This window comes from Mauremys mutica, chromosome 1, assembly GCF_020497125.1.
Source record: "Mauremys mutica isolate MM-2020 ecotype Southern chromosome 1, ASM2049712v1, whole genome shotgun sequence".
Classification (NCBI taxonomy): Eukaryota; Metazoa; Chordata; order Testudines; family Geoemydidae; genus Mauremys; species Mauremys mutica.
Genome location: NC_059072.1, coordinates 91,824,065 through 91,835,443, shown reverse-complemented (window position 1 = coordinate 91,835,443; position 11,379 = coordinate 91,824,065). Strand labels below are relative to the sequence as shown.

Below are 11,379 nucleotides of genomic sequence, written 5' to 3'. Positions count from 1 at the left end.
GGCAGCCAGGGGGCTACACACACTGGCCTGGTCCCAAGTGCCATCCCCACAGCTCCCATTGGCTGGGAACTGTGACCAATAGGAGCTGCAGGGGTGATGCCTGCAGATAGGGCAGCATGTAGAGTTGCCTGGCCACGCCTCTGCAAAGGAGCTGGAGGGAAGGATATGCCACTGCTTCTGGAAGCTGCTTGAGGGAAGTTCCACCCAGAGCCTGCACCCCTGACCCCCCTCCTGCACCTCAACCCCCTGCCCCAGCTCTGATCCCTCTCCTGCCCTCAGTCCAAGCCCAGAGCACCTTCCTGCACCCCAAACTCATCCCTAGCCCCACCCTGGAGCCTCCCTGCATCCCAACTCTGACCCAGCCCAGAGGTGCCCCCTATCCTGAACTCATTTCTTGCCTCACCCCTAGCTGGAGCCCTCACCCCCTCCTACACTCCAACCCGCAATTCTGTGAGCATTCATGGCCTGCCATACAATTTCCATACCCAGATGCGGCCCTCAGACCAAAAAGTTTGCCCATCCCTGCTCTAGTATGGAGGTGCTGATTAGGTAAGTTACATCTTCATTGCACTCAAGTGGACTTTATGGTCGATTTTGCTTTTAGTCTTTCCCCAGTCCTGTTTTTAACAGACCCTTTTATTATGTAAAAGCAGCAAAGAATCCTGTGGCACCTTATAGACTAACAGACGTTTTGTAGCATGAGCTTTCGTGGGTGAATACCCACTTCTTTGGATGCATTTTATTATGTAAAATTTTAGCAAATAGGCAGTGAAAATTGGGTTAGTTTAGTTGCCTCTGCTCACTTTGTTAACAAGCAAACTCTCCCTTCACCCAAGAATCCTTTATTCCTGGTGCTGTTGTGTAGTGTGTTAAAGGAGACAACTGTCTTGGCATGCTGTGAAGTGTTTAGGCCCTTTACAGAGTGGTAGCTTTGAATACATTAAGCCATCATAGTTGAGATAAACTCCCTTATAAGGAAATGACAGCTCTACTGTAGTTAAGGTTGAGAGGTTTACTGTTTAAAAGATAAACTATTCAAAGGGCTCTAAAATCCCCCTGGTAATGCAGATTGCCTTGTAGTGGTGTGTGATAGGGTTAGTGGTCCAAATTTGGGATTATTTGAGCCTCAGATCCAGTCTCCCTAAAAATCAGCCAATGGCTTTTAATGTGTTCTTGTGTACAGCTGGGGCTCAGACAAATCCCAAACAGCTGAGATCAATCTTACCTATGGCAAGCATACACTGCCAGGTTGGTGCATCATCAGCTTGAACCAAAGCAAATGAAACGTGCATGAAGCTAGAATAGGGCTTTGCTAACAGCCGGAGGGCTTGCGTGCAATCTCTTGCCATGGTAACTGGGTGACTCAAGGTGACATGCTGTGATCAGTGAATCTGACCACCCCCAGTGTAAATTTGAGCCCTACTCATAGCAGTTTTCAGAGACTGGTGTTCCTTATATGGCTCTTTTGGATAATTTTGTCCAGAGCCCAAACTATCTGGTTTGAGAGAGATTTTGAGGTGCTCTAAAATCCACATGCAGACTCCCATTTTACTTTAGAAATATTACAGAAATAAGCATTAATCAAACAGAAGGAACGTGAAAGGCTCCAGTAAGTAAATAGGACTATGGAAGCACATCAGTGTCAAGGTGTTCTGATACACAGCCCCTCCAGTGAACTGTTTATAAATTTGATTTTTATAATTATGGAACAGGGAAGGGACTCTGCCCCTTTAGGCTGTTGTAGGGGCACTACTCCCCCCCGCTGACCTTTAGTGGTGTAAGGGATCATTCAAACGGTTTCTGAAAATCTCATTTGAGGGGCTGGGTTGTCAAAAAAAATCTTTTCTACAATCTCTTACATCAAGTTGTCTATACTATAGGATGGGGGTGGATAAACTTTTTGGCCTCAGAGTCTGGGTATGGAAATTGTAGGGCAGGCTATGAATGCTCACAAAATTGGGGGTATGGGCTCTGGGGTGGGGCTGGGGATGAGGGGTTCAGAGTGCAGGAGGGTGCTCCAGGCTGGGACCAAGGGGTTTGGAGAGCTGGGTGGGGGGGAGGGGGAAAAATCAGGGTTAGGGCATGGGTTGGGGCACAGGCTCTGGGCAGGGCTTACCTCAAGCAGCTCCCAAAAGCAGCAGCATCTCCCCCCTCCAGCTCCTACATAGTGGCACAGCCAGGCAGCTCTGTGCACTGCCTTATCTGCAGGCACCACCCCTGCAGCTCCCATTGGCTGTGGGTTCCCAACCCATAGAAGTTGCGGGGATGGGGCTCGAGGCTGGAGCAGCATGCAGAGGACCCTGACTGCCCTTATGCATAGGAACCAGAGCAGGGGGGACATGCCACTGCTTCTGGGAGCTGTGTGGAGTGGGTCAAGCCCCAGACCCCACTCCTTGGAGGGAGCTTGAAGGCCAGATGAGGCCCCCAGGCCGTAGTTTGCCCACCCTTGCTATTGGAGCTACAGTGGCACAGCTGTGGCATCATAGCTATGCCACTTTAGCGTAGACATTTCCTACAGCCACAGAAGGGTTTTTTTCCAGTAGTATAGTAACACCTCCCTGATTAACTGTAGGTATCAATACTGCCACATTTACAGTGAGGTTGTCATCAAAAAGGACATTTGCTCTGAGGCCTGGTCAACATAGCTAAGGTGGTCAGGATGTGAAAATCCACACCCCACCTACATTACTATGCCAGCCTAACAGTGTAAATGCAGCAATGTTGATGGGCCAAAGCTTGATGCTGCGAGGTAGTATTGCTACATTGCAAGAAAAACACCTGGTCAGCATAGCTTACTCTACAGGACTACTCTTGGATTCCTTACTGATCCTGGGCTCTCCCATCATAATGGCCATGACTGATGCTTTCTACCATCAAATACCAGAACTTAGGTATTCATGCCTTTGTCACCTCTCAGCTGAACTACAGCAATGAGATATTCCTAGGCATGATACCTGCAGCACTTAGGAAACTCCAACTAGCACAAAACACTGCAGCACATCTCAGCAATACATGCAGCTGTGAGCACACACCTGTCCTCTGCTCTCTACACTAGCTTCCTACTGAATACTGAATCAAGGTCTTAGTCTCCTGGGTCCGGGCCCTTGAGTACTTTGAAGATAAAGACTATCTAAATTTCCAGGACAAAATGTGATTGGCTGCTTTGCTCCTCTCACACAGTGAAACTTTACACCACAGATTAGCTTTACTTTTATTGTTGAGACAGAACGTGTTCCAGAGGCCGTCAGAGACTATGGAACCAACACTCCCCAGGAACAATCACAAGCCCCCACTTTCTGTTCCAAGTGTAAGGCATTTCTTTGACCTTGCTTTCTCCACTATACACAACCCAACACCCACCTTACCAAAGACACTCCACTGCCTATGCTTCCCCTTGTGGGGAAGAGGATGGGAGAACATAACTGTAGTTATGTTATTTAATACACTATTAGGTGCCAAGAGATACTAATGAGTGTGGTATAAAAACCTATACAGGACTAGAAGACAGCCTCCAGAACTCAATGCTGAAACAGCGTATACTAATCCCTCAACATACATGTGCATCTCTGTATCACAGCAAGAGCCGTTCCTACCTGCTCCAACTGATCCTACCATTCGGTACAGCTACACCTAACAGTTAACACAACCAGAGTGCATCTAGATTAGCATTACAATTCAAGCCTGCAGAACCCAGCCCGGCCAATGGAAAATTTGTTCACATGCACTTATGGCACCTTCCCCCACTCCCCTGCCAGTGGTAATGCCAGTTCCAGGATTGCAGTTAATATGGTGTTGTAGGGGTGGCACCTATCTTAACTCTTGGACAAAACAGAAGCAAGATTAACAATTTAAAAATAATAATATAATAAAAAAAAGCTGGTGTGGGTGGTAGGCAAAGTTGGCCACTAGCTCTTGGACCTAAGAAACCACATTCCAATGAGGCAAGGCTATGGAGAAGTTCAAGGGTGTCTATTACACAAGCCTCATTTCACCTTTAAAGTGAAAAGAATAATAGACTTTTTCTGTTTTCATGTTCAGTTCTAAAGCTAGGCCTTTACTGACAGAAACAATACACCTTTGGGAAGAGTCTGAATACTCACACTGTTCCTTGCTATCCTTATTTCTCCTTCACCACAACTGGGCCTTGATAAGCTACTTCCTACCAAGAAGTAGCAAACTTATTTTCTTCCCTGGTGTGTGAGGTTTTGTTTTGGTGGGTTTTTTAGGAGGGGGAAGGGGTTTAAACACCCTTGAGAACCAGCTTTTCGTAGCTCACAACAATGCTGCAGGCAGACGCATCAATACTAAACAAAATGATAGGAGGCAGCTCTAATATGCTGCATTATAATGCACAGCATTAGCCCAGGGGTGGTCTCCAATTCATTTGAACTAGTAAAAGGCAGTTAGCAGCACATTCCTATCCAAGACAGGCTGAGAGAAAAGTCATGTACACGAGCTGACAAATCTGGGAATATATGGATTTTATTTAAAAAAATACCAGTTTAAAAAAAAAGACAAGCAAGGTTAGAATTATCACCCATAGCACTGTAGTAGGATTTCTCCTCCCTCTACACCTCTCAGACAGTGGCCTCTTGTCCAGTTTCACCATATCTGCTGACTTGGTCTTGGCCTGTATCCTACACTACATAGCTGCCACTGTCTTTATTTCCCCCACTCCTCTATTATTTGCCTCTCCCTTAAAGCAGCAATTGCTGAATATTCACCATTACACCGCAGATCCACCTTAATTTTCCTCATTGGACCTAACCGTCTAGAACACACACATTAAATGATTCATGTCTGTTAAGGTCAAACTTATCACAGAAGAATTTGCTGCAAAATGAAGGAAACTAATCCATTATTGGGGGAGAAAAAGAGTATAGGTTAACCATGCCCTAAAGTGGGGCAATATATTATTTTGCATATCACACAGGAGGAGCTACTCTCACTCTGTTGAGCAACAGAGTTTTGAGAACTAGTACTGCAAGAGTGTCTTCTGAAAGGCCGTCAAGGAAGAGAGGGAGGAGAAAAAAAAAATCTAGACTGACCCACAGTGGAGAGTAGAAATATATAATCGGAGCAAGCCACTGTAAAACAAACACCTGGCATTTTGAAACAACAAGGGTTTGGTATCAAACCATTGTATTGTCTAACTATCATTAATTCCCTCTCCAACTCGGATTTTTTTTTTTTTTTTTTTTTTAATTATGGATTTCAGCTATTGGGTTTTAGGCAGATTTAGACCAACAGTCTCTCTATAGCTTGCTGGACCGATTGAATCTGAGGCTTCAGTTGTGACCCTTCCTTGATGGTAATTGAGCAGGCAATGACAGGCCGGGAGACACCACATGCCCGGCCCAGGGCCTGCTTGGAGCGCACAAAGACATAGGGCACGTTCTTGTCCTCGCACAAGAGAGGGAGGTGCAGGATGATCTCCAGGGGCTCAGCATCTGCAGCCATCACAATGAATTCTGCTATTCCTCTGTTCAGTGTTTTAGTGGCTGTAGAGAGAGAAGGAAGAGGTCTTGGTGTGGAGCATATTAACACGAGAACATTAGGAAACACAGAAATCTATTTAGTAACAGTGCATCTATTCTAGGTAGATGCCATGGTAATGCTACTAGGAGCCCTAGTCAAGGACCAGGACCCCAGTGAGCTGGGTGTTGCACAACCAGAACAGAGATAGTCCTGCCCCAAAGAGTTTGTGAAAATCTCCTGAGGAAAGTGGTGGATTTGGTGTCATAAAAACCCCATACAGATTGGACAAGGCTGTGGGGAACATATTCTATGAAACAAACCTGTACTGTTTGACAGGGAGGGAGTGAAGGAAGGTGATATATGTGATTGTATAGATACAACTGATCCAACAACTTTTTTCATTCTGTTTTTTATAATTAGGACATAGGAGTCTGGTCTGTCTGTATCCTTGCCCAAAGCCAGTAGTGCCCAAACTTTCCCCTTCACGCACTGTCTTACCAGTAATGGAATATGTCCACAGCCTCCTGGGCTAGGAGCAAAGTCACAGCCAGGCCGAGGACAGAGTGGGGGCAGGTGGCTGAGCTGTGGCAAGGAGCAGGGCTGCAGCCAATGCCAAGGAGGGGAGCCAGGGCTGGGCTGGACTGGGCCCTGCCACCCCCCACCCCAGACATTCCTCCACACCCCCCAGTTTGGGGACCACTGTCCTAAACACTATCAGTTCTTATGCAGCACAGCAACGGGCACTACAGACAAATATTAAGGATGTAATCCTGACAAATTAGTCTCACCACCAGCCAGTCATCTTCTATAACACTCTCCCCTGCTACCCCTCCCCAAAACACACAGGAACTGTTACACCAACAACCCTATTTTGTGCAGTTAACAGAGAGGCAAGTGAGAGCTGCACAGTTTTGCTGAAAAGGTTAGTTTTGTTCCTGCTAGAATATTCTGTAAGGGAAAAGAAAAGAAACCCCAAACATTTGCACAAGCCAGAAACTGTATAAAACAAACAATGTGGATTTGGAAGGGTGAATTACCAAACATCCTAGTTCCACAGCTGGAGACAGGAGAAGACAACCATCATCTGTAACATCAAGTGTGGTAAACTAGATGCTCTAGGAATTATCTGGGGGGAAGTTCTCTCATCTCAGAAGTCAGACTTAGATCATCACAGTGATCCCTCCTAGCCTCAGAATCTATTAAACCCTTTCTTTACTGTAGGCAAACACAGCATGTCTTATAACAAACAGACCTCACCTTCATTGGCACCCTTGCGTAGCTGTTTGTAGTTGCAGGACTGCTGTACAAGGTCCAGCAGGGTTTTGGTGAGTTGTGCATCAGCTAGTGGGTAAGCTTTGGGGTTGACTTCGGCCTCAGTCTAGAAAAAAAGGCAAGAATTACAAGAAGCAGAGAAAAGCTTCACTTGTAACTTTCACAGGCAGGTACTGAGTTTAACACATCCAAACTCCCTAGAACCACAGGTTCACATCCTGCCAGGATCAACTCAGTCCCTGACTCTTCTAAAACATCTACACAAAATGTATACGCAGATGAGAGAGGAAACACTGAGGTCCCATCTGCTCTGCATAGACACTAAAGATTGCATGGCATCCCAAAGTTACATACACACACAGGTTTGTTCTCAGTCCTAAACCAAAGTTCCCCTCCACATGCTGTTGTTTCACATATACCATGCCAATTCCAGCCCAGAGGTAGTTCAGCAGTGAGCCCTTTGCAATTTCAGGTGCTTTGTTAATATAAAATGCTCTCCCTGTGTTGGCAGATAAACAATTGCACATTTTTAGATCTGAACTTAAAAGAATAATCCTGTAAAGAGAGTCAGGCACCAGGCTTATTTTTTAAAAGGCATGTTTTAAAAATTAAAAATGGAATGTTCCGAGAACAATTCAAAAGGAAATCTACTTACCACTTCTCCCCTCCGCAAGTGTTAGAACAATTGTGTGCTAGCGCATAACAAGCAAGAAGTAAAATCAACCAGGCTAGTTTGTGTCCATGATAAGTGAAAACAAACAAACAGCATCAATAGGGAAAGAGTTAGAATTCTTTTCTGTTTTAATGAAGGCTTTTCTAAAACCTTATGTTAACAATTAAACTGTTCTAGAGCTGCACAAACAAGTGACAATTTTTAAGGCCCTTCTGTAACAGCAACATGCTTCTGCTCAGGGTCAGCACTACACCAGACACATTGTAAATATTCAGACAGGTGATTGTGGAACTGAAAGGCGAGGACACAGGTTTGTCTAGACAGAAACAGCTCTGCTTCTCCAGTTTGAGATTTTCTTATGCCTTAGAAGGGCATAACAGGATACCTCCTAAAGGAGACAGTGTGATCCTGCTGGGAGAGCAATACAGCAGTGCACAGACAATCCAGGAAGTTTTTGGAAAGTGTAGGGGACAATTTCCTGGTGCAAGTGCTGGAGGAACCAACTAGGGGCAGAGTTCTTCTTGACCTGCTGCTCACAAACTGGGAAGAATTAGTAGGAGAAGCAAAAGTGGATGGGAACCTGGGAGGCAGTGACCATGAGATGGCCACGTTCGGGATCCTGACACAAAGAAGAAAGGAGAGCAGCAGTATACGGACCCTGAACTTCAGAAAAAGCAGACTTTGAGTCCCTCAGGGAACTGATGGGCAGGATCCCCTGGGAGAATAACATGAGGGGGAAAGGAGTCCAGGAGGGCTGACTGTATTTTAAAGAATCCTTATTTATGTTGCAGGAACAAACCATCCCGATGTGTAGAAAGAATAGTAAATATGGCAGGCGACCAGCTTGGCTTAACAGTGAAATCCTTGCTGATCTTAAAAACAAAAAAGAGACGCTTACAAGAAGTGGAAGATTGGACAAATGACCAGGAGGAGTATAAAAATATTGCTCAGGCATGCAGGAGTGAAAACAGGAAGGCCAAATCACACTTGGAGTTGCAGCTAGCAAGATATGCTAAGAGTAACAAGAAGGGTTTCTTCAGTTATGTTAGCAACAAGAAGAAAATCAAGGAAAGTGTGGGCCCCTTACTGAATGAGGGAGGCAACCTAGTGACAGAAGATGTGGAAAAAGTTAATGTACTCAATGCTTTTTTTTGCCTGTTGTCTTCATGAACAAGGTCAGCTCCCAGACTGCTGCACTGGGCAGCACAGCATGGGGAGGTGGTGACCAGCCTTCTGTGGAGAAAGAAGTGGTTCAGGACTTAGAAAAGCTATATGAGCACAAATCCCTGGGGCTGGATGCGCTGCATCCGAGGATGCTAAAGGAGTTGGCGGATGTGATTGCAGAACCATTGGCCATTATCTTTGAAAACTCATGGAGATCGGGGGAGGTCCTGGATGACTGGAAAAAGGCTACTGTAGTGCCCATCTTTAAAAAAGGGAAGAAGGAGGATCTGGGGAACTACAGGCCAGTCAGCCACACCTCAGTCTCTGGAAAAATCATGGAGCAGGTCCTCAAGGAATCAATTCTGAAGCACTTAGAGGAGAGGAAAGTGATCAGGAACAGTCAGCATGGATTCACCAAGGGCAAGTCATGCCTGAATAACCTAATTGCCTTCTATGAGGCGATAACTGGCTCCATGGATGAGGGGAATGCAGTGGATGCGTTATTCCTTGACTTAAGCAAAGCTTTTGATATGGTCTTCCACAGTATTCTTGCCGGCAAGTTAAAGAAGTATGGGCTGGATGAATGGACTATAAGGTAGATAGAAAGCTGGCTAGACTGTCGGGCTCAGCGGGTAGTGATCAATGGCTCCACGTCTATTTGGCAGCCAGTATCAAGCAGAGTGCACCAAGGGTCGGTCCTGGTGCCGGTTTTGTTCAATATCTTCATTAATGATCTGGAGGATGGCGTGGACTGCACTCTCAGCAAGTTTGCAGATGACACTAAACTGGGAGGAGTGGTAGATACGCTGGAGGGTAGGGATAGGATACAGAGGGACCTAGACAAATTAGAGGATTGGGCTAAAAGAAATCTGATGAGGTTCAACAAGGACAAGTGCAGAGTCCTGCACTTAGGACGGAAGAATCCCATGCACTGCTACAGACTAGGGACCGAATGGCTAGGCAGCAGTTCTGCAGAAAAGGACCTAGGGGTTACAGTGGATGAGAAGCTGGATATGAGATGACAGTGTGCCCTTGTTGCCAAGAAGGCTAACGGCATTTTAGGCTGTATAAGTAAGGGCATTGCCAGCAGATCGAGGGACGTGATCATTCCACTCTATTCGACACTGGTGAGGCCTCATCTGGAGTACTGTGTCCAGTTTTGGGCCCCACACTACAAGAAGGATGTGGAAAAATTGGAAAGAGTCCCGCAGAGGGCAACAAAAATGATTAGGGGGCTGGAGCACATGATTTATGAGGAGAGGCTGAGGGAACTGGGATTGTTTAGTCTGCAGAAGAGAAGAATGAGGGGGGATTTGACAGCTGCTTTCAACTACCTGAAAGGGGGTTCCAAAGAGGACGGATCTAGACTGTTCTCAGTGGTACCAGATGACAGAACAAGGACTAATGATCTCTAGTTGCAGTGGGGGAGGTTTAGGTGAAAAAGTTATTCCTAATATCTGACTAGGAGGGTGGTGAAGCACTAGAATGTTACCTAGGGAGGTGGTGAAATATCCTTCCTTAGAAGTTTTTAAGCTCAGGCTTGACAAAGCCCTGGCTGGGATGATTTAGCTGAGAACTGGTCCTGCTTTGAGCAGGTTGGACTAGATGACCTCCTGAGGTTCCTTCCAACCCTGATATTCTATGATCTAGTGGCTAGAACACAGAGTGCAAATTGGGAGACCTGGGTCACGTGCCACTGGATAGCTGGGTGAGCTTTGGCAAGTCATGTCACTTCTATAAATTTGTTAGGCTCTAAGGTGCCACAAGTACTCCTCATTCTTTTTGTTGATACAGACTAACACGGCTGCCATGCTGAAACCTCTATAGCTCAATTTCCCTCTGCAAAGTGGTTTCAAATCTACAGACAAAAAGCACTATAAGAACTAAATATTGTTATTGCTTCAATAATTTTTGCTGTATGTTACCCCTTTAAATAACCCCTCTGTATTATGGTCAATTAACATTCAATAAACAGAGACTCATGCTGTGAAATAAGCAGCAACATCCCGTACTTTTGTCATACCCTATCACAAGGCAGGGGAGGGGGGGAAAGCATAACCTCCACGTGCTCCCACCCAGCCCTGTACTCCCGCACACCAAGAGGTGGTAAGATAACTGGTCTCCGCAAGCTCCCACCCCACCCAGCGGAGGAGCACGGTGAGTGAACGGGGATCGGCACACAGCGCTCAGAGGAGGGCGAGCAGTTGCCCACACGAAAGCCACAGGCCGTGACGGCAGTTGCTGTGACCGGCCCTGTGCGCGGCAGCAGGAATCCTGGGCGGGTGCTCGGCTACACTGGCGCCCCAGCGACCTCTTCCCCCTCCCACGTGGCGGCGCCTGTGCTCCACGTGCCCCGGCCCAGGCAGGGCTCCCGGTAGCCAGCCCGGCGCTCCCCTTCCTCGCGCACGCTGCTCACAGAACGCGGAGCGTCCCAGCGTTCCGCCCGCCCGCCCCCACGTGCTCGGCCATCAGCCCACATGGGCCACCCCGGCCGGGGCGCCGCTCACCATGGCTGCGCGGAGCGGAGCGATCCTCTCGGCCCGAAAGCTTCACGGAGGAAAAAAACCTAAAACGCTCTAAGTGCGTCGCGCCCGGAAATGAGGTTTAGCTGAGCCCGACCGGGGCGGGGAGCCAGAAGAGAGAGACTCTCATCTTAAAGGGCCAGCGCTGCTCTTTTTAAAAACCGGCCGGGTCTAATCTGGATATACGTCGGTTGTGTTGTGCATTGCGCCCCCTGCGCGTGATCAGGTCCCATTACAGAAGCAACAATTCAGGAACCAGAGACCAGCTTT

The 11,379-nt window shown here is 47.0% G+C and overlaps 2 protein-coding genes across 2 annotated transcripts in view; one reads left to right on the top strand and one right to left on the bottom strand.

Moving 5' to 3' along the window:
- Positions 1-4,464: 4,464 nt before the first annotated feature.
- SNU13 (small nuclear ribonucleoprotein 13) lies at positions 4,465-11,248 on the bottom strand. The gene is made up of 3 exons (XM_044983949.1): positions 11,095-11,248; positions 6,736-6,856; positions 4,465-5,501 (listed from the first exon to the last, which is right to left on the bottom strand). Exons 1-3 carry the CDS (start codon positions 11,095-11,097, stop codon positions 5,239-5,241), a joined length of 387 nt encoding a protein of 128 aa, XP_044839884.1. The 5' UTR covers positions 11,098-11,248; the 3' UTR covers positions 4,465-5,238.
- MEI1 (meiotic double-stranded break formation protein 1) overlaps positions 10,724-11,379 on the top strand; it is a 57,450-nt gene continuing 56,794 nt past the window's right edge. Inside the window, exon 1 of the mRNA XM_044983915.1 lies at positions 10,724-10,744. The gene's annotated coding sequence lies outside the window, so the exon portion shown is untranslated. The remainder of the gene's footprint in view (positions 10,745-11,379) is intronic.

Bases quoted from the DNA above. Each gene is read 5' to 3' on its own strand.
- SNU13 (XM_044983949.1), bottom strand. The intron at 5,502-6,735 runs GTGAGGTCTGTT...CTCTCTCTACAG, and splicing joins ACGCAAGGGTGCCAATGAAG to CCACTAAAACACTGAACAGA.